Raw genomic sequence first — 26,424 nt, forward strand, 5'->3', positions numbered from 1 at the left:
AGGGGAACTTTGCCACATTCCTTCATTAGCATGCCGGCTCAACTGCCAGCGACGCCTCCTTTATGGCGAGTTCAAAGGTCACAGTTCCAGCCTTTCAGTGATTTCGTGCGGTGATGTCACACAAGCGCAACTTTCATAATAAGATTTTTAGCATTTCAATTTTTTTTTTAATTCAAAAATGGTATTTGGGAGCAGGGGGAATCCCTGCTGTATAGTATTGCAAATATTTGGGGTTTAGGGCGATAACACGCCAAGCGCTTTGCTGATTTTGTCGCACGACCGCAAGTCACACAAAGAAGTCCTCCATCTGCGCGACATAACGCAGGACTTGAAAACACCCTCACATGTGGGTTTCCCTCTTCTTTCCGCACATGTTGCACGCACACCCAAACATGTGTGCCCAGTATGCGCTCGTCGGTCATTACCCCTGCCACATTCGCTCAGAAGCCGGCATTGAAAACATGTATTTAGTGATGATTATTCTGTTAAAGGGGGGGTTAATATTTCCCAAACACATGAAAAGGGTGAAACTCATAAACGCAAAGTGGCACAATGATGAAACACCCTTCCCTTGGGAAAACCAGTGACTCGCGAAAGAGAAATCCCGAGGATTTGTTTTAAAGTCAAGCACACTAAAATGATGGGAAAAAAAAAGCTGAATAAGGATGGCAGCTGGAGCAAGAATTTTTCCACAGGGATCTGGCGAAGTCTAACTGCTAGTTTGGTGGTCACGTTCGGCTTTGTGGCAAGCAACTGATAATCGTTTCGTTTCTCCAGCGCACTCTGGAACCAAAATGGCCTTTATCAGCAAGTTGCAAAAAGGACATATGTGATGAGGCTCTCAAGAATAAATGCCAACAAGAAATTGCGACGAGCGCCGGACGGAGGAACGTGGCTTGCGAAGCACGGTGGAATAAAAGAGAGGGGGAGATGTTAACGTTGGGCGATAATGGGTTGCCACTCCGCACGGGGACGAGCTGAGTGGAGGGGGGGAGGGGTGCTTGGTGAAAGGATAATAATAAATGGGGGGCAGGCCGGTGGACCAGTGGTTAGCGCGTCGACCTCATAATGCAGAGGTTCAATTCCAGCTGCGGCCTCCCTGTGTGGAGTTTGCATGTCCTCCCCTGGCCTGCGTGGGTTTTCTCCGGGTACTCCGGTTTCCTCCCACATTCCAAAAACATGCACGGCAGGCTGATTGAACACCCCAAACTGACCCTCGGTGTAAAAAAAAAAAAAGACTTTAGTTTACGCTCCGTTTCTTCCGATTAACACACTCGAGTTGGGTACGAAGTGGCTGGAAAGCGTCCCGCCCGAGATGAAATTGTCAAATGAGCCGACGCATCAATTGCCAGAAAACGAGCTCCGTTCGGAAAACCGAGCATAAGCGTTTTACAACGCGGGGGCATCGCTTCATAAATGGCGGGTTTGATTTCAGCAAAATGTCACGCGTCGACTGGAAAAATGCTGAACGGTCTTTATTCGGCGCGTGCATGTGGACGTCTTTTGCCAGAGGAATTTGGTGTCACCCTGTGCAAATATATCAGGCGGTGATGTCATGTGACTTGTTAACAAGTGGCATTCCCGCTCGCGTTACAGAAACGCTCACGTTGCGCCAGCTTTTAAGGGACAGATGATGTATGATCAATGATTTGCGCCTGGCAAATGGATGTCTTGATTATATACGTTGGCTTGTTCGCCGCTATCGTAAAACTTGGGAGGCTGCCCCGTGTGGCTTTGCAAAGCATCTGGCTCACAGGCCCGCTTTTGTGTCCGCATGTGTAAGGCAGTCAAGCCGTCGATTCATCTTTTCTTTAAATCTCGGGACTGATGTGGTCTGAAATGGTTTGACGCCGCAATGATATTATTTGATATTGTCTGTCACACCCATAAAACGCCTGCACGATGGACATCGGGAATGGCACGGAGAAGCAATGCAGACCGTCACCGTGTCGAGATGTTCCGATCGAGAGTGGCACTCGGTCGACGTGCCGAGTTGAAGATTCCTGAAACGGATCAGGATCGAGGTGCTGGTTTGATACAACAAGCCTCAATTTAGACCACGGGTGTCAAACTCAAGGCCACGGGGGCCAGATCTGGCCTGCCACATCATTTTAGGTGGCCCGCCAACGCAAATCAATTTCCATGATGCTCGCTAAAATCTCTCCCAAAATTTTAAATATTTGTATGTAATAAATAAGAGACACATTGCAAACATTTTCTTGTAACCAAACCCCTCATTACAGGTACCTTTAAAAATGCGGTTTTAGTCACAACAGCCCTCCAAGGAAACCAGTCACAAAAACGTGGCCGACGACAAAAATGAGTTTGACATCCCTGATTTAGACAGTTCTTTTTGGCCCAGAATTAATTTTGGCAGAGGTAAGAAGAAAATATACAAACACACACATATATCGGCTCCTCGCCGCAGCCAAATTATTCAAACGAACAAATATGAAGCGCATTTGCTAAAAAAAAATATTATATATATATATAAACATTTAAATCGGAACACAACCAAGACAAAAACAAACCAAATTGGCATTTTCATCGAGGAGCAGCAGATTATTGTTCAGTTTGATTAAGATCACCATTTTCTACACAATGAAAAATACACAAAATCCTCAAGAGAACCCATTCGTAAATCTCGCAGACCCACGGCGTTTTCAAACAAACAGACTGCGCTACCTAATTACAAATTTCACAAGACAAAAGCCAGCCACCATTTGAGCTGCTCCCTCGTGGTAATTGAGTCCACCTCTCAAGGGTTCACTGGGAACACGCGTAATTCGCCGTGTATGTCCTGCGTTCAAGGAGAATAACACCTGTTGTTATTTTATGAGGTATATCCCCATGAATTATCTGCATCTGTTGCCACTCTGGGGTTTTCGGAGTGAGTCAAGAGTCTTTTATTGCCCCTGTGCAACAAAACAAAACTCACGGTCACGATGAGGGAATCAAGTGCAACCCGAACGGAGCCAGTGAGAGACCCGAGATATGAAAAAGAAGGTTTGAGTTTGTAATTGGAACCGGTAAAATCTCATCTTGGCTTTAGTGTCGGTGATTGGGCTTCGTCAAGGTGTGAAATAAAACTTTTGGCAGAAGATGAAGATAAAAAGACTTAAAAGACTTTTTCAAGTATTTGGCCGGCGTGAAACCATTTATTTCCCAGAATGCCAGGCGGTTTTGACTTGCACATGCGGCATCCTCTTTGAAGATGACGAAAAAGAGCGCCTGTGTGATCGCTGAATGACGGGCCCGACGTGCGTCAATCCACCCCCGGCGGCTTCGACAACATTTTCGGGAGGGAGTGTGAAAAGTGAACCCGGGCTATGGGTGGTGACCTTTGACCCGCAGAATACACGGCGCACGTTTGCGGACGACAAGCGTCTTTTTGTTGAAGCGGTGAGTGATGACGGCAAGAGAGACCAATGCGGATGTGGGGGCCGGGGGGGGGGGGGGGGGGGGCTTGGGGGGGGGGCAAACATCGGGGTGACCTGGCTGTGAGCGAGACGGATGGTGGATTAAAACCGACAAAAGGACAAGAAAGGGTGACGATAAAAGCTGACAGCACATGGGAATGTTCCGCGGCTCTCCGCCTTTTGACCATTTCCAACGTGAATCATGTGTTCTCCTCTTCAAGCACGCCAAGGACCTCCTGGATTGGATCCCACGGCTTTGTTTCGGATTCAGTGTCGGGACCATTAGCGGCCAAGGGAAGTGCTGCGACTGCTATAAGATTACGCCGGAGTTGATGCTGTATGCCTGGGAGGGAGCTTGCAGCTGTTGCACTGCGCTCAAACTGTATCAAATCAAAAGGTCGGGTCAATCTTTTCACCGCGCCCATCTTAAAACGGAGCTGAACATCTGCCTGGACTGGTCAGTTCGAATGAGTGAGTCAAAGATTAGCAATTAGCGCTACAAGTGAGCCCATAATGTCTTGTGGATTGCTAAACTGGACAATTACCGTATTTTCTGTATTATAAGTCGCACCAGCCATAAAATGCATACTAAAGAAGAAAAAAAACCCCAACATTTATATGTCACATTGGGGTATAAATCGCATTTTGGGGGGAAATTTAGTTGATAAAATCCAACACCAAGAACAGACATGTCACTTTTGAATGGCAATTTCAAATAAAAATAAAACAGAGAGCAATGGGCTGGATAAGCGTACGATATGCTAACGTTACATGACGAATCAAAAACGAACTGGGAATGTGCCTGGTACGTTCACGTTACATATTACGAGTTAATCCGATAACTGTAGCAAAAACAACAAGCGAACAAGTTTAGCAAGCCATCAGTGTCACTCCAAATCACGAAACCCAATGATAACATCATCCTCTGTGTCAAACTCCAAAGGTAGAAGATGCGACGTTTCCTCTTCTACTTTGCTTACGTCAAACACGTCGATTTATCAATACAGGCCTAGCGCGCCCTCTAGTGGCTTAATGTGGAAAACAACATGTGAAATGACATCATAATACGTGAATAATTTCGCTTCAGAGTATAAATCGCACTGAATTCTTTGATGCTTTGGCTGATCCGTGAACAAAATGCCTCTGCTGCAGAATGACAACCAAAAAACGAATTAAAAGAGAACGCGTAAAATTTCCAGATTATTAGCTCTCCCGCTCCCCTTTTCCCCCCCTCCATCTGCGAGAGCTACACGTTTATATATTCTTGCATAAAGCCGCGTGCAGAGGTGGTATGGGAGTCAATCGCTGCCAACTTCCAGGGGAGTTGCAACAACTTTAATTTTTTTTTTCTTAAAGCCTTCAGGTGATGAGTAATACACATTACAGGATTACTGTATATGGAGTGTATAGTTTGAACGGTTTTGAGTTATTTTGGGCCACCGAGAAGCGGTGTAAACACTCTCCCGAAATCTTACAATTGAGTTGCAACGATCCAGGTCATTTCCTTCGACGCGAAAATGCCACTTTCGGTTTACGTCGCCTGCGGTGCGGCGCAACCGTATCGCTTTCATGGCTTTCTTGCTGAACCAGCTCTTGCGCATGGAAAACAAACGAGATGAGCGGCGCAAGCAAAACTGGAAAACCGGAGGATCAGAAGACTTTATTTTTCCCCTCCCCTTCGATGAAAGTTTATTTGCTACCTCAACAGCTGGCAGAGATTGAACATGCGTCACTTCACCCCCCCCCCCCAACCCCCTATTGACAAGACGCTATTGACTTATGGATTTCTGGCTCCAAGATGATCAGGAGGAAAGCGAACAGGTTCGGTTCAGCGGTGGAGAACTGGCTATCTGCCTTGTCTCGCTGCCAGTCACCTGGCTTTCAAAACACCATTGGGGATGCTTCCTTAGCCCAGAGTTGTCATCATCCATTTGTTGCCATACCACCCCCCCCCCCACGCCCCCCGCACCCTCATACCGGGAACAAGCTCCACTGTTGTAAAGAACCTGATGTCTCGTGCAAGTCGGTTGCTAAAACTCCAGCACTCCAGGAGTGGGCCTCAAATTAGGAACATGATCAATTGGTTGTGGAGGTTATTAATGAGCAGCGGCGGTGGTGATGAAGCATCTGGCCGAGGAAGAGTAAAGCTTGTGCCATTTGTGCTTCATGTCGGTGATGGAGTGCAGCGAGGCGGCACGCAGATGGCCTCCAGATGAGACAGCTTGCCGTCTCGAAGAAACACTTGACTCAATTTCGACCGCAAAGGCAGCCCCCCCGCAAAACTGCTGCCGGGGGGCAAATCGTTAGCCCCGGGGGGTCGCCTTCGATATGAAAATGTATGTTTTGGAACTTTTGGGTTGAGGTCTCCAAAACACATCTGATGGAAACGAGGATTTAGAAAGTATCGAGGTTCCTGTAACTGCGTTTTGGAAACGCCCTCGTTCATCCGGGTCACTGCATTCTCAGGGCAGTGAATCAATTGTAACTGGACTGCTTCCCACCTGAGCAAGACTTCATCACTTTCTGTTCTCTGCGGAATATGATCAATGATGCAACCTCCAACCCCCCACCACCCCCACCCTAACAAGTCATTAAATCACAAGTGCAGAAAGGTTTCATGTGCGAAATGTTAGGATAGAGTTCCGAGCCCGTGAACCGAGTGCATGAAAGGTTTGGCCAGGACGTTTGCTTTTAATACGATTCCGCCCCACTATAAATCTGGCCGACTTGAATATTAAGTGGTGGGTTGTTACATCTAATCTCGTCGAAAATGATCCGCGGGCTTCTGCGGGCAGATGCTGCATCGCTTCATTTGCCGAAGCGTTATTCATCATTTATGAGGTGATGTGATTTTTATTTATATATTTATTTATTTTACGCGCGAGACTCCTTGCTGAGGCGGCTCGAAACAAAAGGCGCACGCATAAACCCGAGAAAACGAAAGTGCACAGTCATCTGTATTTTTTTTGTTGGGGGTGGGAGCGCACGGTTTGCTAACGATGTCTGTCGATAATGAGGAGGATTAGTGTTGCAAGACTTTTAATATGTTTCTCTCGAATGCTGAATAAGGCTCTTTTACCCTCCGCTTCTGTGAGCTGGAAAGTTCATAGAAATGACGCAATGTTTTTTTTTCTTCCTTCCGACAAAAACAAGGTGCGCGTGAGGGGGCGGTTATCGGTTTACCATCGAAACGCACATTGACGGCGCTTCGGCCCTTTTTTTAATTCATCCTCTTTCGACTCATAAATGAATCGATCATTCAGGAATTGCATGCTCTATTTATTTTATTTTTTTGCAGCGACCTCCCACTTGGCCAAGAAGGCTCAGGATTTCTGGACTGCCGTTACGCATCCCAAACGCGACGGAACCGGACTCATCTATTCTGAAAGCATCGGTTGCGGTCTCGAACGATGAATTCTCAAGTATCGGGACCTACCGTATTATCCGTAATGTCGGTGGGCCAAATGTCTGCTTCTTTGTACTCACTGTGGAAGCAACTGTGCTTCCTGAAAGTTAAGATTTTCAAGCTGGCTGGACCCTTTGCCCCCCCGCAGCAGGTGGGGGGGATCAGTGGGCTTAGCAAGTGGCTGGAGACAAAGAGTAATGCTGCATACAGATACACACGCACAAGCGCCACACAAGGACATACGATTGACACAGTCCATAACAATTTGATACCTAACCCCCAACGATAAACCGCATTCTGTTTTAACGCAAGGCCGCAGTCGCTACAGCAGAAGTTTCTCAAGCTTTTGACCACCGCAAAAATTTGTACCGCCCCCAAAATGTATGTTTGATATGCGATAGACATTATTAAACCCATTCAATGTTTGCCAAATTGCCATTTTTCCGTTCTTTAGTCATCGGCCGTCGAACGTGGGTTGGTTTCGCCAAAAGCACCGGTTTCTGGGCAAAAAGCGGGGAAACAACATTTTGTGCTATTCACAAAGGGAAAGATAACAACTGGAAGTCAAACTCATTAAACTAAAAAAAAAATTACTGAGAAAGGCCGACGATATTCTACAGAATATACAACTAAGAATTGCACCATGATCTTTTCCCACACTTTCAACTCAAAATATAGTTCCCCAAACAAGCAGCTTTTATAGATGAAATATTTTGAACTGAAAAGCTGAACTCGTACAAAACTGAGAGTCACTATTGCTTATTTGGTCTCAAATTTGGTTCACCGCAGAACCTTCGGCTGTTTGGGTACGTGACTTTTTCGAAGCCCAGACGACAGTAAACAAGTCAGTATAAAACATAACATTTGCTCGGCGAGCCAGGAGCCGCTCAGCCTTGCCAGTTCGGCCCACAATCAGTTTCGGAGTTTATCTCCAGGAAACTCGGTTTGACACTTCTAAGTCTCAGGTTTCACCTTCCCTCTTCCTTCCTGGTTCTATAGTGCCATTTCCTCACTGAGATCGGGCGACTTCCACCACAGCTGGACTCACCGCCGAGGAGTTGAGTCAAAACAGCTGAGAAATGGCACCAAAACGTGTGAAACCAATTGCAATGAGCGCACTGCACTCACTTTTGGAGTGAATCCCAGATTTTCAGAGTCTTTAAATCAAATCCATCAATTTGTCCTGTCTGGGCGAGCGACATAATAGCATTGTGGAAATATATGAACGCATACGGGGACAATGGCTATAGCAGAGCAAAAAAAAAAAGAAAAAAAAAAAGAAGCATTTGTCAGACCGGACCTCACGAAAAGAGCAGCAGAGTGAACTTTTTTGCACTTTAGTGGTAGGCGCGCGGACGCCGCGGCTCGACTGATATCACGTAAACATTGAGTCGACTCCAGTTAAAGCGAGTACCATGATCTCACCGGAGGTGAAAATAAGCGGGTGCGCGAGCCTCAAGTCAAAATAAACAGCTGAGAACTTCTCCATGGTGAGTGTTTAAAAAAAATATATATATATATATATATATATATTTTTTTTTTTTTTGAATGTGTGTGATCAATGTCAGAATTAAAGAGAAGACTCACCATTTGGGTCTGACTCCGGGGGCTGCCATTGATAGCCTCCACCTTCTCATTGGCTGCAGGAGAGAGAGAGAGAGAGAGAGAGAGAGAGAGAGAGAGAGAGAGAGAGAGAGAGAGAGAGAGAGAGAGAGAGGACAACGAAGAGATGTTTACTATCTGTCCACGGCATCCACTCCAGTGAGCTCAGGTGCAAGTCGGCACGGAGCCCCGCCGAGGTGAGGTGCGTGCATGCGTGTGTGCACCGCGCGTGGGAGGGTTCGGAGGGCGAGCATGCGTGTGTACGCGCACGAGGCGTCTAGGAAGTAAAGCTGGCTAATTCTTCAGCTGCTGCCAGAGAAATTACTGACAGGCCAGAGCGTGGCCTCATTGTCTGTTTCGGGGCAAGCAGGGAGGGTAAAGTTTCAATCCGGCGGAGAGGGAGAGAAAAAGAGAAGAACGTGTGTGTGTGTGTGTGTGTGTGTGTATGTGTTTGTGTGTGTGTGTGTGTGTGTGTGTGTGTGTGTGTGTGTGTGAGACATGGTTCAAGGACGTACAAATGACAGATTTGGGAGGATGGACAGCATCAGTGAGAGGTAATAGAGAAGAAATCGCCTTCCGCGAGCAGACAAAAAGGACAGGCGGCAGTAGGGACACAAAGGAAAGTTAGGACGGGTTTTTTTTACATTAGTACCTCCAAAAAAAAAAAAACAGAGCGCAAGAGAGAGAGAGAGTGCACTGGACCATATGTGCCATTTTTCCTCAATGATGAATGAGGATTTATTCATTCTTCGATACCGGGTACTCGCGGAGGCTGCTGATGACAGCCATCGATACCAAAGATAAATAATACCCGTCATCGAGCTAGTACGCCTTTGCAGGAGTTTGATACATCGCAGAATCATCATCCGCATCATAAAAAAAAAGGTTGTGCTCACAATGCTTGGTCAGTATGTGATTGAAATGTTATACTCGAGATGTCGGTGCTCAAAGAAGAATAGTCGTGCTAGTAATCAGTCTGAAAAAGAGTGGTTTTGAACCTCCCTAATTCTAACGATTTCAGGACTGGTGATCATGAAAGCTGCGTCTCGTCCATGTCAATTTAAAGCCGATTGATCAACTTCAAAGCGTCCCAAACGGCCGGGCTTGATCTCGCTGCGCGCAACTTCACAAGCGTCACTTAGCACACAATTCGCTAGGATCAGAAGATACAAATGAGATACAACATGTTCTTTTATCATTCGGTGACTCTTTAGGGCCTTTGTAACAATGTTGCTCTTGTAAGATAGCTGTCACTGTGCGAGCTAACTTACAAGAGCAATGTCGTAAGCTAGCTTGCAAAGTGAGAGCTAGCTTACAATGTTGCTCTTGTAAGTTAGCTCGCAAAGTGAGAGCTAGCTTACAAGAGCAACATTGTAAGCTAGCTTACAAGAGCAACATTGTAAGCTAGCTCTCACTTTGTGAGCTAGCTTGCTACAACGTTACAAGAGCAACATTGTAAGCTAGCTCTCACTTTGTGAGCTAGCTTGCTACAACGTCGTCTTTTATTATTCGGTGACTCTTTAGGCCTTTGTAAAAAAAACAAGAGCAACATTGTAAGCTAGCCGTCACTTTGCGAACTATCTTACAAGAGAAACTTTGTAAGTTAGCTGTCACTTTGCAAGCTAGCTTAGAGGAGTAACATTGTAAGATAACTCTGTCTTTGCGAGCGAGCTTACAATGCGTTGCAGGTGATAGCAAATTGACGACAAAGACCAAAAGCGCTCCTGCGCATTACGTGGCATTAAATGTCATCCGAATGGTAATCGATTCGTCAAAATAGAAGCTGACATATTGTTAGCGTGGGTGTTTGCGGAAGTGTGTGTGTACCTATTATTTGGATGATCTGCGCCAGTAGGACTCCATCAGTGACGTCCTGGCTCAGGTCCTTGATGAGCCGCTGACAGCCCGACTTAGCCAGGTAGTGATTGGCCCAGTCTGTGTAAATCTGTCAACACAGAACATCGCCAGACAAATTAACAGAGATCTGCGCAACAATATTTGATCAAAACTGTGTTTTGCATTTGAATAAAAACGCCATCCCGAGTTGTCACGGCAAAGCTGTTTGTGCATCTTTTAAAAAGCCCCCAAAGTGAGTCGTTACGAGCCAACCGCAATGACTCAACTGTTGCTCTTTTCATCTCAATTACTGTCCCGATAAAGAACCGTGACCATTTAGTCATTCGCTATTAATGTTTTACGGCGTGGCACAACTTCCTACTTTCACTTTCCAGTCCAACTCGGAACGTTTCGATCTGCTTTATTTTATTTCACTGGCTGTTAAATACGACGTCCGTTCCATTTATCGACAGGAAAACAAAACACACACGCACAAACAATCACTTTTACACGGGACATCCAAACTAAGTGATGCTAAACAGGCTATGATTTCAGCTTTGATGCAAATTGTGCGTTTCTATTGACACCGCCCATGGCACGGGTGTAGAAATCGAGGCTGCATTTGATTACAAAAAAATAAAAATAAAAAAATGGCAGTGGACGGCAACGCACGTCAGGGTCCATTGTAGTGGTTGATGCACAACTGTGACGTTAAGATCAGCCTGCCATGCGTGTTTTTTGGAATGTGGGAGGAAACCGGAGTACCCGGAAAAAACCCACACAGGCACGGGGGAGAACATGCAAACTCTACACAGGAAGGCCAGAGCCGGATTGAACATGTACCTCGCCACTGTGACGTCTACGTGCTAACCACTGGACCACCGGGCCGCCAGATTAATTCATATAAGAGAAAACAACATTTGAATAGCCGTCCACTCTTGTGACCGCTGTCCCCGAAAGTGTTAAAGTGTAAAAAGTTTATCAACGGAATTTTAAGGAGCATCGCATTAAAGGAGCCATTGTATCGTCAGCCGGGCCCTCTTTTCACCGGAGTGACCGATAAGAGACACTTTGTCGGCCCGACGACAGACTGAAGTCAACAGCTGCTGCCGTTCCGCTGGACTTTGGCGATACACAAGCGTGCCGCCGCCCCAACTTGAAGCGGATGCAAAAAAAAGGGGGGCTTCAAAGCGACGATGTGACAATGGGGCATGAGTCGACGCTTGGTTACAGATGCATTACGCAAGTAAAAAGGACGCTAAAAAGAACACGTCGCAAATCCCATCGAGAGGCCATGTGAGAAAGAACCGTACAAATGAATGCATTATAAAGTTGAGCCATAGCATAAGAGACACCTTCACATATCAGAATCACTCCAAAAAGATGTACAGATTTGCAATGTCTAGTTCTTGTTGTGGCTGCAATGGCCGCTGGATCGATTTTAGGGGGTTGGGGGGGGGGGCATCTAGAGATCCAAATCAAGACAAATCTGAAGGGTTACATCCCGCGTATATCCAACCTGGAGGGGGTTTGTTTTGTTTGACGCTGCTTAGTGGCTGCATTTGAGAGTGAACGGCGCAAAAGATATTGATTTTCTGTCTGAGACGAAAAAAAAAAAAGTTGGACTCGGACTAACAATTCAACTTTGTGAGTGGGTGTAAAGTACTAAGTAACGTTTGTGTATTGCATTGTCACTTTTTTAAAATTGTATTGACACAATAACATGCATGCTAGGGTTCACAGAAGACCAAAAAAAAAAAAAAAAAGATACATAGGGGTGAATAGTTAGTTTTCGATAAGGGGCCCTGTGATTGGCTGGCAAACAGTCCAGGTTTCCCATCATCCCTCACCCCATTTTCTGCTGGGGTGAGGATCAGTCGGGGTTTGGGTTCAAGTTCAGCACTCTAAAAAAAATGGATGAGTGGCAATAAAAAGTGATCAACGCAACATCTGCAACGCTTAAGCATTGGAGGAAATACATTTCAAGTCAACTTCTGATCTATCAATCTCTCGCCGAAAAGACCCTTTCCTCAACCCCAGCGGGATGCTCGCCAAACTATTATTTATCGTACCATTTGAAGTATCGCAGCGATGCGTTCAAGTTAAGCGGAGACCTTTGCGAGCGGTCGGCGTCGCCTCCCCGTCCCTCATCCCTCCCAGCTGTGTGACAAGCATCAGACGGGAGCCCCGCCTCGCCCGCCACCGCTCTCGATTCCTGACTCCTCGGTGACACTGTTGGAAGAGTTCATCCTGCTTGGCTTCCCCCCCCCCCCGGACATGAACCCGACAACCGCCTCCTTCCAAGATGCGACATCAAATAACGCGCACCCGAGCATTAAACGCACACATTGCTGACGTCAAGTCTTCCTCCTTCTGCCTTTCGTTTACCTTCTCCGTTTTGTTGAGTCCCCCGCCAGCGTGCCACATCCAGAGCGGTTATTTTCCTCGGGAGGAGATAACCTGCCTCCCGGCAGTCGTAATCACAATGCGGTGACTACATCGGCGCAGGTATTATTGACAGACACTGCAATGTCACTCTGCAACCTCTAGAGGGCATCGGAGGAAAGGACCCGCATCCCCATTACTGTTTTTGAACGCATCAATCCAGCCTCTGTGAATGAATGGGCTCTTTAATCATGGCGCTGATCCAACACCATCGAATAAATTAGATTTAACAGCAGTCAAGGGGGTGGGGGGGTGGGGTAGGAGAAATCCAGCACGTATGTACAATCGCCGGGCATTTAGCGGTGTATGGCTGTCCGAAACGGGCTAAGTGTCCTCCCATGGTTGCGGCGGCGGTTTTGAAAACTTGTCACGGGGTTCAGCTCTCATGCGGGTCTTCAAGGTGATTGAATGCGACATAAAGCTGCATTCACAGAATTAGTCATGAGGAGCCCATAGAGCACTGTGGATACAAATGCACGTGACAGGACGGAAACTTCGCTGTAAATTGTTTATGGCAAGGAAAAAAAAAGATCTTTATGAATGGGCACATTCTCTATGGGCTACATTACTCTGGGTTCTTCCATAAAGAAGTTTCTTCTATTAGACAAGGCTATGGTCTGAGTATAAGAAGCTCCTCCCTTCATTTAAATATAGGCCCTGAGAATTTTATTCATTCATTTTCTGATCCGCTTTATCGTCACAAGGGTCACGGGGGAGGGGGGGGGGGTGCTGGAGCCGATCCCAACAGCCATCGGGCAGTAGATAGGGGACACCCTGAACCGGTTGCCAGCCAATCGCAGGGCACACAGAGACGAACAACAAGTGTTGTTGGAGTGTTCAGTCAACCTGACATACATGTTTTTGGAATGCGGGAGGAAACCGGAGTACCCGGAGAAAACCCATGCAGGCCTGGGGAGAACATGGAGGCCGGGGGCTAGGATCGAACACACGACCTCTGCAATGTGAGGTCGACGCGCTAACCACTGGACCGCCCCTTATTATTGAAGTGAAGTGTGTGCTAAAAAAGTGCATCGGTGCATCATCCAAAAACTGCTTACAAATCGGCGTAGGCATGATGCGAGGGGTTGCACCCGAGGGTTCTAAGAGTATTTAAAACCTGAAAAGGTTGACACCAGAGAACACCAATCAGGACAACGCGGACTTGGTTGCTGTGCCGGCTGTCAATCAGGGCAAACGGTGCCGCCGTATTCAGTCGGGGTCTGTGCAGCTGTATTTACAAAGCCGATAAGTCAGCTCTACACACGGCGATAAAACACAAATTCAACCCAACAGCGGACAGAGTAAATACTGTTGGTCAGGCTGATGCATGAGGGAGATATTTTTTTTGTGTGCCTTTTTCAAGAGGCAGTTAACAACATTACAACATGAAATTACCGTACTGTCAAAACCATATCGTTGCTTTCAAGTTAACCCCCCCCTCACCCCCCTCCCGTCACTTTTAAAGAGTGGAGAATCGACTCAAATGACGCCGCCAAGACGTTCAGTCATCATTTTGTCATCTGCCAAGCCACTTTTGTCGCTGCAGCAGAAGTGCTGAGTCGAAAGTGACATAATTGCATGCGGCTGCGAGATGTTTTTGGACACGGAACGCACCGTTGGATGCGCTCAGCGTCGACATTGAGCGCTTGTAAGCGCAAAGGGCCGGAAAGAAGCGGCGAGATTGAGGATGCGGTGCCAGTGCGAAACTGGGAAAATGTCCATCCAATTTCTCTTCCAGAAGACATTGGATTTATTTTATTTTTTTTGTCCAATCAGATTTTAGCCCCCACGTGTTGCCAAGTTCGTATCATCGGCAAAGCGCCTTCGGAATCGACCGTGCTAAATCCATGTAATTCAAACGATATCGGCAACAGGGCGATAAGATTTCAAATTCCACCTCATCTGACTCGAGGGGGGACCCTCGATGACGTCAACATTTTTCTGTCCTCTGATTGGTCAGTCAGTTCCCGGCCAACTTGGACTATCTTGCACACATGAATCCGTGTGAAAAGGTTTCCGAAAAATGATGGATTCCCATTGGGTGGTGTTGAAATCTATGACCGTGAGCGAGAATCACTGAGGTGGGGAATCAACAGGCATTGTCCTACATATGATGTCACTCTGCTGAAAACTGAACAGCGAAGGCCCACTTTTGAATTGTCATGACGAGAGATACATTAATGGAAAGCAGACGCCGAATTATGAGATTAGTCTTTAGGATTTTACATGGTATCAATAAGCTTGAAGCACGCACGCTCGACCTCTTATTTTGAAGGACTGTTCAGTGGGAAAACAAGTGCGAAGGAATCATTTCAAAAGTGTGTTTGAATGTTCATTCATTCATTCATCTTCCGAGCCGCTTGATCCTCACTAGGGTCGCGGGGGGTGCGGGAGCCTATCCCAGCTGTCTCCGGGCAGTAGGCGGGGGACACCCTGAATCGGTTGCCAACCAATCGTGTTTGAATGTGTTAAAGCAAATTATTTGAAAAATAAAATAACTGCACATCAGTGCGGAATGCATCCGCTGCGATAATGGGGGTTCACTGCTGACCCTGAGTTTCACCGGCACAATTTACAGGAGCCGTATAATAAATATGCTCCAACGTCAGGGAGGGAGAATAGTGTGTTTTCTTGCTTTTTACCCCTCAAGTTGCTCATGAGTGTCGCACAAATGTCCCGGAGCATCGTCTATTCTCGGATGTCTTGCAACTCTTTGTAATCATTCTTTCTTCAGAAGACCCCCCCCCACACACACACACTCACGAAGAAAAACACAAATAAATCAGGCAGCTACCATGTCATTAGTACCCAGCCGCGGTGACAAAACTCCAGCGAACAGATGTGAGCTCGCACTTGAATTGGGATCATCAAAAAAAAAAAAAAAACAACCACAGTGACGTGCGCGTCACATTGTCGAGCTGACTCAAATTCAAATTGCGAGGGAGGGATTTGTGTGAGTCACGGCTGGATTCGTCACCCTCACTCACAGCATTGACCGGCTCGCTGGTCAGCATCTAAACAACTTGTTGGGTTGGGGAAGAACGGCAGGGGGGGCGGAGGGGGTTGTTGTCAGGCAGATTTTTACGGAGCCCGTTCGGACACACGGGGGCCACCATCTGCTTGTTGAAATAGTAACGGTGCCATGAATGGGATCTTGATTTCCTACCCAGAAAAAATAAAATAAAATAAAAAACCTGGACAAATAAATAAATAAATTGCATTTTTTTTAATGTGCTTTGCAACTGTAGCAAAAAAAAAACACGAACGAATTTAGTGGCTACATTTATCAATGAAGGCAAATGCTGAGTAGGTAGCTTTGGTTTTGATGCAAGCTCTATAATATTAAAGTAAATCAGAAAGTAAAGGATTCTGTACAAAATTCTGAATCCTTTACCAATTGAATAAATGGCTTCATAAAACCATAGTGTGTGTGTTTGCATATAATACACAAAACTGAACACGCTACTGAATCCAATTCAGGTTCACAGACTGAAGACAGATTTTGCAGTCTTGCTGTAGCAGTTCTCTGTGTACTACGCAGAGTGACCAGCAGGGGGTGGTACTGCACCGATTCTTTTTTTCTGGAACCAGCGGCTATTCAATTGGAATATTTACAGGCCAATGGTTCATTCAATGACCACCGAAGTGCCTATTAAATCACGCACAGAATTTATTCTTCTATCAATATAAGCCACAGGTCGTAAGGAAAATCTTAAAATTTTTACCGCATACATCACATACCACTCTTGTGGCACACTTTGGGTCCAAGAACAACTCTGTGGTGACGTGCAAGGTGGGCATTGGTTCCATCATCATCTACTTTATAGAGGCTAAAAGACGCACAGCCTCCCACTCCAGCGCAGCGTTTAAATATTCCACGGGCGGCGTGTATGTTGCTGAGTGTGAGCAAATAAGGAGGGAAATTGGGGCCATGACCTTCATTGGTACAAGGACTAATAGCGTCCAATTCGAGGATGTCAGCAGAGCCATCTGTGATCGGTGACCTCTTCCTTTTGTTGTGCTAAAGGAATTTCTGACAAATTTGGTGGATAAAATCGGAGGTATGTTTTACTTAACGAGACGTGTGTATGCAAGCTGGGAGGTAGCGACGGCGTGGTGGGCCGCTCGCCTGACTTCCATGCACGGAGCACAGGTTGAGTTCTCGCCCAGTGATGATAACATGAACTATCACAATAATATTAATAAAAATAGTCATTATATCATTAACACCAATCATGTAGTTTTAGTTCAGCAACAGATGGCATTCTTTTCTGAGACATGATATTGATTCCAACTCATGGGAAAATCCTCATTGCGTAAGCTTTTATAGGTAAAAAAAAACGGCTAGGTGATAATTCACGATAAAATGTTACATACAAAAAAATAAAAATAAAAAACCTAATAACTATTCAGTCATAATGCCCATACCTGAAAAACCTAACATGCTAAAAAAAATAAAATAAAAAAATAAAATAAAATAAAAAAGGAAAAATATTTGTGAGATCGGCGTCAAAGATATGTTGAGGGGCACATAAGCCGGTAATTAAAATTTGCTATTGACCAGTGTAATCAATAACGATGCAAGAAACGGAAGTTCAAACAATACATGCTACAATGCTAACACATCCGGGCTACTATATTTGGACTGTAAAAGTTGAGCTAATTAAGTGTGTTGTTTCGACTTAATTACTGACTAGACGCTAGTCAATTAATCATTTAATAATTTTTATGGTGGGCCACTTTTGAGTTAGTCTTGCCTCGGGGGGCAAAATCTCAACGGCATTAATCACAGATGACAATTTGACATTTTCGGTACTTTCTTTTTTTTTTTTAGCAAGGATCATGCACAGTTGATTTTCTTTCACGATGCCACATTGTGGTGGGCCGGATCTGGCCCCCAAGCCTTGACTTTGACCCCCATGGACCAGACTGACCATAGATGTGCAAGCAGTAAATTCCCAAATGCTTCCACATTGTGGCTGTCTCCCCCCACAGCCCCCCACAGCCCCCCTCTTCTCATTTTCCCTTTCTTCTCCTAAAAAAAGGACCTGTTACACAAGTTAACATCCAACGCCGCATTCTGACTTGATGACACACTGACTAATAAGGTGGAAAAACAATACCTGCCGTGCTTTCGAACCCCCAAAACACATGACGCCCCCAGACTTCCAGTAAGAGTCCATCTTATGCAACAATTAATGACTCCCAGCAACAGGTTAAAAAAGACTGCGGTCTTTGCGGGCTGTCCGCCACCTTCCACCGGCCTTGATATTTACTGTAAAGGGGTCCCGGTTGAACATGCGAAGCATCTGACTCACAACTGAGTCACGTGTGACTACTGCTGAGTCACAGAGAGTCCAGGGAATGTGGTTTTTCCTCGCAGCCTCGCTTGGATGTCTTCCCCGACTTTCGCTCGCCAGCAGACTCTGAGTCACACATATTTGCCGCGCGTGTCAATGTTGCTTTTTTTTGGAGTGGATCTTTAGCGCCACACGTGCTAATCAAATGAATTACGATTAAGACTGTTATCGTGGACTTTTTGCAACCTTGGCCGTGACATTCAGATGTCGACGGGGAAAAGTGAAAGAACGAATTCTCCGGCTGACTGTCAGGATTTTCCTATCGTCGGCTTTTCGGTAAGAAACGACAAGAGGGTCATCCTCAGTCGGGTGGCAAATGCATGCAGGTTGGAAACAGGAAGCACAAGCAACACTGTCACTTCCAGTGCACTATAGACAGGGGACACAAGGAGTCATGAAGGCGATTGGAGGGGGGGGGGGGGGGGCTCTCGCTCCACGTGAGCCCTGTCGCTTCCAGTACAAAAACAAATCCAACGGAAAAAGGAGTGTGTGCGCGTGCGTATGTGTGTGTCCAAGAGTTGAAAATGAGGCAAGAGGTAACCAGAGAGCAGCAAGCAAAGTGTATGCATTGGATGGCAGTTCACTGCAAGCCCTACAATCCCCCCCCCACCCCAAAAAAAAAAAACTGGTGATATGATCTTGCATTTTTGTTGTGTTAGCCCTGCAATGAATATATTATATAAACTTTGATATACTGTTGGGTGGAATAGCACTAATATGTCTCTCTGAAGTGTAGTGTGCAATCATTCAGGCTTTTTAAAACATTGGTGGGACTAAAAGAGTGTTAATGAGGGAGAACCAAAAGGAACCAGATGAAGGGAGAGGATTTTTTTAAAAATGACTGAACCTGAAGGATTTCCAGTTAGAGCGAAAGAGAAAACAAGGGCAAGTTATTTTTGACCTGCTGACAATTTGCCCAGATTTTCCAGTGCCTTGTGAATTTTTTGCTCTTTTATCTCCTTGACTTCTCTTGTTCGGCTAAGCCGGACAGCTTCGGGACACTCGGGGAGCACCAGACTCCCTAAAGTCCGGTTGAGCTTTAATGACGAAACAACAAGGGCAAGCAGAGAACTCAATGTCCAAGGGGGGAAGAAATTGCCTCTTCTGAGGAGAGGCTCGTCAAGCTCTTCGGGCATCGTTATTTCTCCTCTCTGTGCATGACAGCCTTGCTTGAGTGAAGGACTTAAGACCTTGTCCTTCTTCTAAAGGTGGCATATTATGGAAAATTGACTTTTAAATTGCCTGTATACAAATGGTTGGGTCTCTGGGTGGCCTGTAGAACCACTAAGTGTGGTGGAAAACCCCCCCAAATGCATCTGTGGGGCTAATCTATATGCAAACCTCCTCGCATTCATGCATGCATACACTTGCCGGTGAGATGACAGGACCAAGCTCGCCAATCGATGTGAAAGAGGAGATGGTAAAAACACCGGCTGGAATGCGCACACTCACCAGTGAGCTCCTACTCACTGTTGCATGTGCACTTGCTGGTGAGATATAGCCTGCTCTTAATGCATACACTTGCCAGCGAGAGCCAGCCTGCTAAGAGACATCGAAAGCGGAGATAGTAAAAAGGCTGACTGGAACGTCCACCGTCGCTTATGATCTCTAGGCTGCAGTTACACATGCAATTTTTTTCATTATACTTAATGCATACACTTGCCAGCGAGAGCTAGCCTGCTAAGAGATGTCGAAAGCGGAGATACTAAAAAGGCTGACTGGAACGTCCACCGTGGCTGATGATCTCCAGCCTGCTGTTACACATATAATTTTTGTCATTATACTTAATGCATACACTTGCCAGCGAGAGCCAGCCTGTTAAGAGACGTAGAAAGTGGAGATAGTAAAAAAGGCTGACTGTAATGTGCACCGTCACTAATGATCTCTAGCCTGCAGTTACACACACATTTTTTGCAGTTATATTTAATGCATACACTTGCCAGCGAGATGAGTACTGAAGCTCCAAACCTTTCTTTGGTGGCCATGGGAATGAAATCTGTACTAGCCAGGAGTATGTGGGGTGGGGAGAGGGCCTAATTTGTTATCAGTTGAGTATTTTTCCGTGAATATGTCACAGACTTGTTATTAATTCATTCCCATGGCTTGTACATTTTTTAACATGAGCTAAAGAAATGAGAAACATTTCAAATTGTGAAAAATGGCCAACATGTCTCCTGTCAATGACGTTTGAACGGCATCCTTCCCTTCTGAGTCGACCCTCTTCAAAGGGCCCATTAGCCTGCTTAATTACACAAGTGTAGCTTTCTACACTTGGGAGCACAGGCTGAGCCGTAAGTCATATCAGGTTACAAGAATCCGCCGCCTGACAGCATTATTAATGACCCGTTCCTAATGGATTGAGAGTGACAGCAGGTTCACAACACCGTGGGAGTCAGAGGCAGATCGAATGCGTGTGAAGGTAAGTGAAAAGTTTTGCAAGGAGTGACCCCCCTCAACCCCGGCCCCCCACACGGGGCCCCCTGTGAAGAACGACGGGTCAAGGAAAGCGGCGGAAGGAAACTTTTTGTTCCCCTCTGAGGAACGAGAGTGATTGAGAGGGAAGTGTCTGGGACTGGACGGCAAGCTTTTTTTTTTCCCCCCTCCGTGCTATTTGTCCTGTGTCTGCACCTGGAATCAAACGGGACAGCCTGGACATGGACATGCGGAGACTGGCTGAGTCCAAAAATACTGATGCAAAGTCGCACTGTGGAGAAGTAAGGATGCTAAACTTGAGTGGTAAGGGGAAAAAAAGTATCTTCCAATGACTCCTGACTATTCTGCTAAATTAGGCTTTCAAATGGGAACGCTGGAAGTGGACTTGGAATATGTTGACCACCACCGCGTTCTGGGCCAATAATAACGCTTCCAAATCAGCAATTAGGAGCCCACAAGGGACGTCTGTATATGAGACTAACCTCAATGTAAATCCATCTGTGTCAATATGACACGCAAGTCTTTGATGCCAATGTAAAGTGGGAGCGCAGGCAAGACTGAATCATGACATTTCCACCTTTCAGCGCACATCAGCTCAAAGTTCCATTTGCAATTTGCATCGGAAATATTTCCAGCCAGACGTACTTATAGACTCGTATCTGTCAAACCAGTGCTTTAACGTCAATACGCGGTGTGACGTGTCAATAAACAGAAGATCTCATAGGGAGAATCAAGACCTTGGACGGACAGCTTTTGAATCATCCGCGCATCCACAGAGATTATGTTTCTGTCATGAAGCAGAAGCATGAGCGACGCCTTCTTACGTGAGCAAGCGTTGCAGGTGAATTACAGGTTTGCAAATATGGCTGTCGGATGCATTTTGAGGAAAAGTCAGGATAAAAAAAAAAAATCATAAAACATGTCCATGTTCTATTCTTTGGAAGCTACACTTTCACTGTGAATTTGTTTTAAGCGACGCTGAAGCCCCGTGGCACCTCATACATTTCTGTCTTCGATGTTTGCAAAAACATGTCAATCAACGCACCAGCCCAACAAAACAGGCTAAGATTAAGATATCCTTTATTCGTCCCACACTGGGGAAATTTACAGCCTCCAGCAGCAAGAATGTATGTAGAAATATATATGGAGCATAAAATCTGATTCTATGTTCGCAATCAGCCATTTATGCACATTTTCTCAAGAAGATCGCTTAAAAAGTGAGCCCGGTTGGATGAAAGTGCTTAAAATGTGAACACGGGTAGAAACTATACACAAGAAGCATAAGGGCGAGAGTGGACTAGACAGGAGAGAAATGTGCCCTCTATCAACGCTAATCTTCCTGGCCCAGAAGAAGCGCAGCGATGGTGATCGCAAGATGGCGTTAAGTGTCTCGTCAAGTACAGCGACCTGCCGGGAATACCAAACAGCCTTCCCATATGCAGCCGATCGGAAGGAGAGGGAACGTCCTCGTTCTTCGGTAATAAGCTAGCTCTTAACATTGCCAGTGGTTTACCGGGTAAGGATATTACAGTGGAGGAAAAAAAAACATGATTATCCAAAGTTTATGACCCACCAAAGCAAAGCATGTGGTACCAGTTGATGCTGTGCTCTAATGATACAGACGAGGTGAGCGCCGCACGGTGCTGTCAGTTACACACTGCAGGTCAGGAGCCATTGGACATGCATGGAGAGCATGATTCGATTAGCAGCGCACATTGCCAAGTGACTTGTGTAAAAAGAAAAAGATGAGCCAGCCATTGGTCTTGTTTGAAACGTTCAAATTTACCGGAAAGGAATGTCCAGAAGATGTAATGGTTTAATTGGCAAAAACATGAATAAGATAAAGAAAGAAATAATACAAAATAGGTCCCTGAAAGACTCCTGAAATGTTTCCATCCAAAAACCTTTTGCGTGGGGATGATATGGATAGCTAGCTAGATAGCCGCTAGATAAGCAAGAGAGCTAGCTAGATCGTTAGATCCAAAATGAGAATTAGGATGGGGATGATATGGATAGCTAGCTAGACAGCGAGCTAGATAAGCAAGAGAGCTAGCTAGATCGTTAGATCCAAAATGAGAATTAGCATGGGGATGATATGGATAGCTAGCTAGACAGCGAGCTAGATAGCAAGAGAGCTAGCTCGATAGTTAGATCGGAATTGAGAATTAGCATGAGGATGACAGGGATAGCTAGCTAGTTGGCTGGCTAAACAGCAAGATAGCTAACGAGATAGCTCGGTCGACAGACTGGAATTAATCATTTTAAAACAAATCAACCACATCAGTATCATCCGTGTGTATATCATAGTGTGACCACATCCGTAGTTGCCTCAGTCGATCAGCAAAGCAAGAGAGCAAGATCTGACGCTAGCCCCTCAGGCTACACGCCATGCTATATTCAATCCACAGCTTATGTAAAAAGCCATACCAGAAATAAAAAAAATATATCAATGTTTTCCCAAGATGTGTCAAGAGAAAAACAAGCAGTCCAAAATGTAACGACTACGAGGGTCTCCATGGCCTGGTGTCATGCTGTGCTAAGCCAGATGATGAGCAGTGTTTTTGGTCAAATCTCTTGTAGCTTCGAAGGCAGTTGCAAAAAGCTGCAAATCCCTTCGCTTTGATTGTGTGCCAGAGCTGTCCCGTCCCGTCCCTCCCTCACGACCACTTCACATCCACTGTGGGCTGATAGCGCTCGACCCAGCCCACTCGTTCTCGACTCCCCTTCCTTCTCTAATACTCCTGATATCTCCTCACTCATTTATCTTCCTCTTACGGTTATTTCTTCTTCTGTATGCTCTTCGTCCCCATTTTCCTCCCATTGCTCATCTCTCCCCCCTCCTCCAGAAAAGAACTCTGGTGGGATACAGAAGGAAGAAAAGAAGTCCTGTCTGGCCCATGAGACGGGGCGGTTGATGAGAATTTCAGGTGCTCTGTCTCAATGACAGCCGGTTTTATTGTTGGGTTGTGGATTGAAATCATATCGTCTACCATTTGTTTCCAATCCCCTCTGCCTGACGATCCCAGAACTTAACACCTGCGTAGAGGCAGGGGTGTGTTTCGGATTTACCATCCCAATATAACGCAGCCGAGCCTCTTGGAAGAGATAGCGAGTCGTATATTTCACGGATGGCGTCAGAATCCGGACCGAGCTCCGACCCACCCCGAGCTCCCCTGCGCAGCGGCGGCGGAATCGACGTCTAAATATACGGCGAAACATATGCCGCTCCTTGGAGGCAGCGGCGTGATCGTTAAGTGCTTTTCAGTATGGTGGGTGGGGTTCACAGAGGTCCTCAAAACACCCTTACCTAGTAAATCAGCGGGCGGCTTGGATTTCTCCAAATGAAAGCCGTTTGCATCGCCTTCGTTTTGAGTCCTGAAATTGAATTCCATTACACGACTAGCTCAGTCGCAAAAATCCTTTAATAACTACGTTAGCTAAATTCCAGTCGTAGCAGCTCTTTTCACGCGCACGTTTTTTTTTCCTTGTACATCTGCTTCTTTCTTTGACTTTTCCATTCCATCAATCATCCGTGCGACAGCCGGACAAAAATAGTGGCGGCATCATCTGGTGGGATAAAATATGACTGCGCTTTGGAAAAATACAACTTTTTTTTTTTTTTTTTTTTTGAGGGCAACCCCCTTAATTATTTCTAAAGCCCAGAGTTCTCCACATGGCTTTCGGATGACTTTCTCCGGGGCAAGAGAGATGAAATAACCCAAACACTGTGAGTCATTTTCACCAGTAGAAACCAGCACCATCCCATTGAGGGCCATCCGTCTCTCAACGTGATGGTTTTCGGGTGTTGGGAGGGGGCGGGGGGGGATCCATGAAACCTTAGAGCCCTGTGCCCATTTGTTTCTGCGGTGTGTATCAGTAATTCCCCCCTGACAGGGATAAATCAGAGCAGAACTGCCCTCCTCGCCGCAAAACTAATTTCACTCCCCTGAAACCTGGGGATTTTCCAGGATAACAGCGAGCGAAATTTGAATCAAATGAAGTCAAAGACCTCAACGCCAGCAGCACGAGCGAAGAATGATTTGTAAGAACACACACACACACATCGGTGTGGAGTGTTCTAATTTCACTTTTCATCTTTTTTTTTTTTTCAGGTGGGTCACCAACTCCATCTCAAGTGGAACTTGATCAGCGCGGCTCCAGAAGGTTACCCGTCAGAAAAGAATGTGGTTCACCTGGAGGTGCGTTCAAGTCATCACACTTTACTGCAATTTTTTTTTCTTTTCGATCAAAGATAAAAGCAGAGATTTTTTTTTTTCTGAACTAAAGCGAAAATGATATATATATATATTTTTTTTGCGATCCAAGCCAACTACCTGTCAAGAGGGCACACAGAGACCGCAACGGCTTCCTTTTTTTTTTTGCAAGAAAATGGCATTTCAAATGTGAACAGACAAGTATTTCTTGTCCCGAAACTTGCCTCGGTGAATCACGAATGAGATCTACTATGTAAACAAAAACAATGCAGCTCAAGCTCTATCAATTGGAGGGTTTTTTCCCCCCACATTTTCTTTAATGTCCTTATTGTCCTTATCAAACACTTAGGAGCATATTAAAGTCTTCAAGGCACAGCAAATGTTTTTTTACATTTTTTGCGTGTGTTTCCGGTGGGATCTACAAACCAAAATGCACACCCAATGGTGATACCTATTTATTTATTTCAACTCATTCACTCCCAAAGACGTTTTTAAACGTCTTTTCAGACTTGGTCTAGAATTGGCTGGTACTGAATGAGTTTAAGCATCCTGTTACACGCATGTATCATCTTCTACACATCGCGGCGTAGTAAACTACATTGGCCAGCTTTTGAGACGCAGTGAGGAATGCGTGTCACTTCCCCATGCCGCGATGTCGAATTTGTGGCAGGGCGTGTTTTCCCACAGACACAGCGACCTGAGGGCCAGTCAGGTAAATACACACAGGCTGACCTTTAGTCCACACAGGCTGGGCGGTACTGCTCCTTATCTGGACAGGCCCCGGAGGTGGTCTTTTTTTTTTTTTTTCTAGAACACACACCTTTAAATTGAACCCTGGGTTGCGCAATACTTGCTAATTCTTGCTGAGCTAACTCTCAAGCAAATGTGATTACCCGAAAGTTACATTAAACGACTCGGAAATGGAGCTGCGTCTTCTATGTGAGGTCTAGGCCCTCGGCTAAAGTCACTCGCATAACTGTCTGAAGCTTCCGCCCGCCAAGCCTCGACCTTCTGCCCTCGACCATTCATTAAACAAACAAGCGGTGATGCGGAGAATGCAAACGGTGCCTCACCTTACGTTGAGCCCCCCCCCCCCCCCCCCTCAACTTCCCCTGCAGGAATGTGACACAATGTTGGAAAAAAAACGTGCAAGCACTTCAAAAGACGACTCGGACCATTAGGTCTGGAAAGCCCTCGGGACGAAAGAGGGGGGTGGAGAGTGTGCGCCGATTGTTGCGCCAGGACTTTCTGAGGGCAATGTGAGAGACCCTGTGAGTCAAGGCAAAACGCTATCGATAATCGGCGCGTTTGATGCAAACAAAGAAGAGAGGGGTAAAAAAAAATAAAATAAATGCTATGATAACATGATCAATATCTTACCGCCGCCAGTGTTTTCACATGGTTCTGACACATACCTACCCACTGATAGGTAATCAATACTCTTGTGCCGATTACAGCATTAAGATGCAAAGGAGAGCGAGAATCCTCTTCAGGATAGAGGAACCTCTTCATCAACCGATTATGCAATTAATGGTTAGACCCGGTTGTTTCTAACATAATGTTTTATGATGTGCTTCCCATTTCATCTTAAGTAGATTATTTGACAAACTTCTCCATTCGTGAATCGAGTACAATTATTTTTTATTTTTTTAAGGGTTAAGATAAGATAAGATATGATATCCTTTATTCGTCCCAAAATGGGGAAATTT

The 26,424-nt window shown here is 45.7% G+C and overlaps 1 protein-coding gene across 14 annotated transcripts in view; it reads right to left on the reverse strand.

The window, feature by feature from the left end:
* The window catches only part of nav3 (neuron navigator 3), a 195,271-nt gene that overhangs the window by 57,631 nt on the left and 111,216 nt on the right, over window positions 1-26,424 (reverse strand). For all 14 annotated transcript variants that reach the window (XM_052056076.1, XM_052056077.1, XM_052056074.1 and 11 more), the window contains 2 exons: window positions 10,255-10,372; window positions 8,413-8,465 (listed from right to left, as the gene is read on the reverse strand). In XM_052056076.1, the coding sequence (XP_051912036.1) occupies window positions 8,413-8,465; window positions 10,255-10,372 (171 nt within the window). The remainder of the gene's footprint in view (window positions 1-8,412; window positions 8,466-10,254; window positions 10,373-26,424) is intronic.

The sequence above is a fragment of the Hippocampus zosterae genome, chromosome 21 (assembly GCF_025434085.1).
Source record: "Hippocampus zosterae strain Florida chromosome 21, ASM2543408v3, whole genome shotgun sequence".
In the NCBI taxonomy this organism is placed as follows: Eukaryota; Metazoa; Chordata; class Actinopteri; order Syngnathiformes; family Syngnathidae; genus Hippocampus; species Hippocampus zosterae.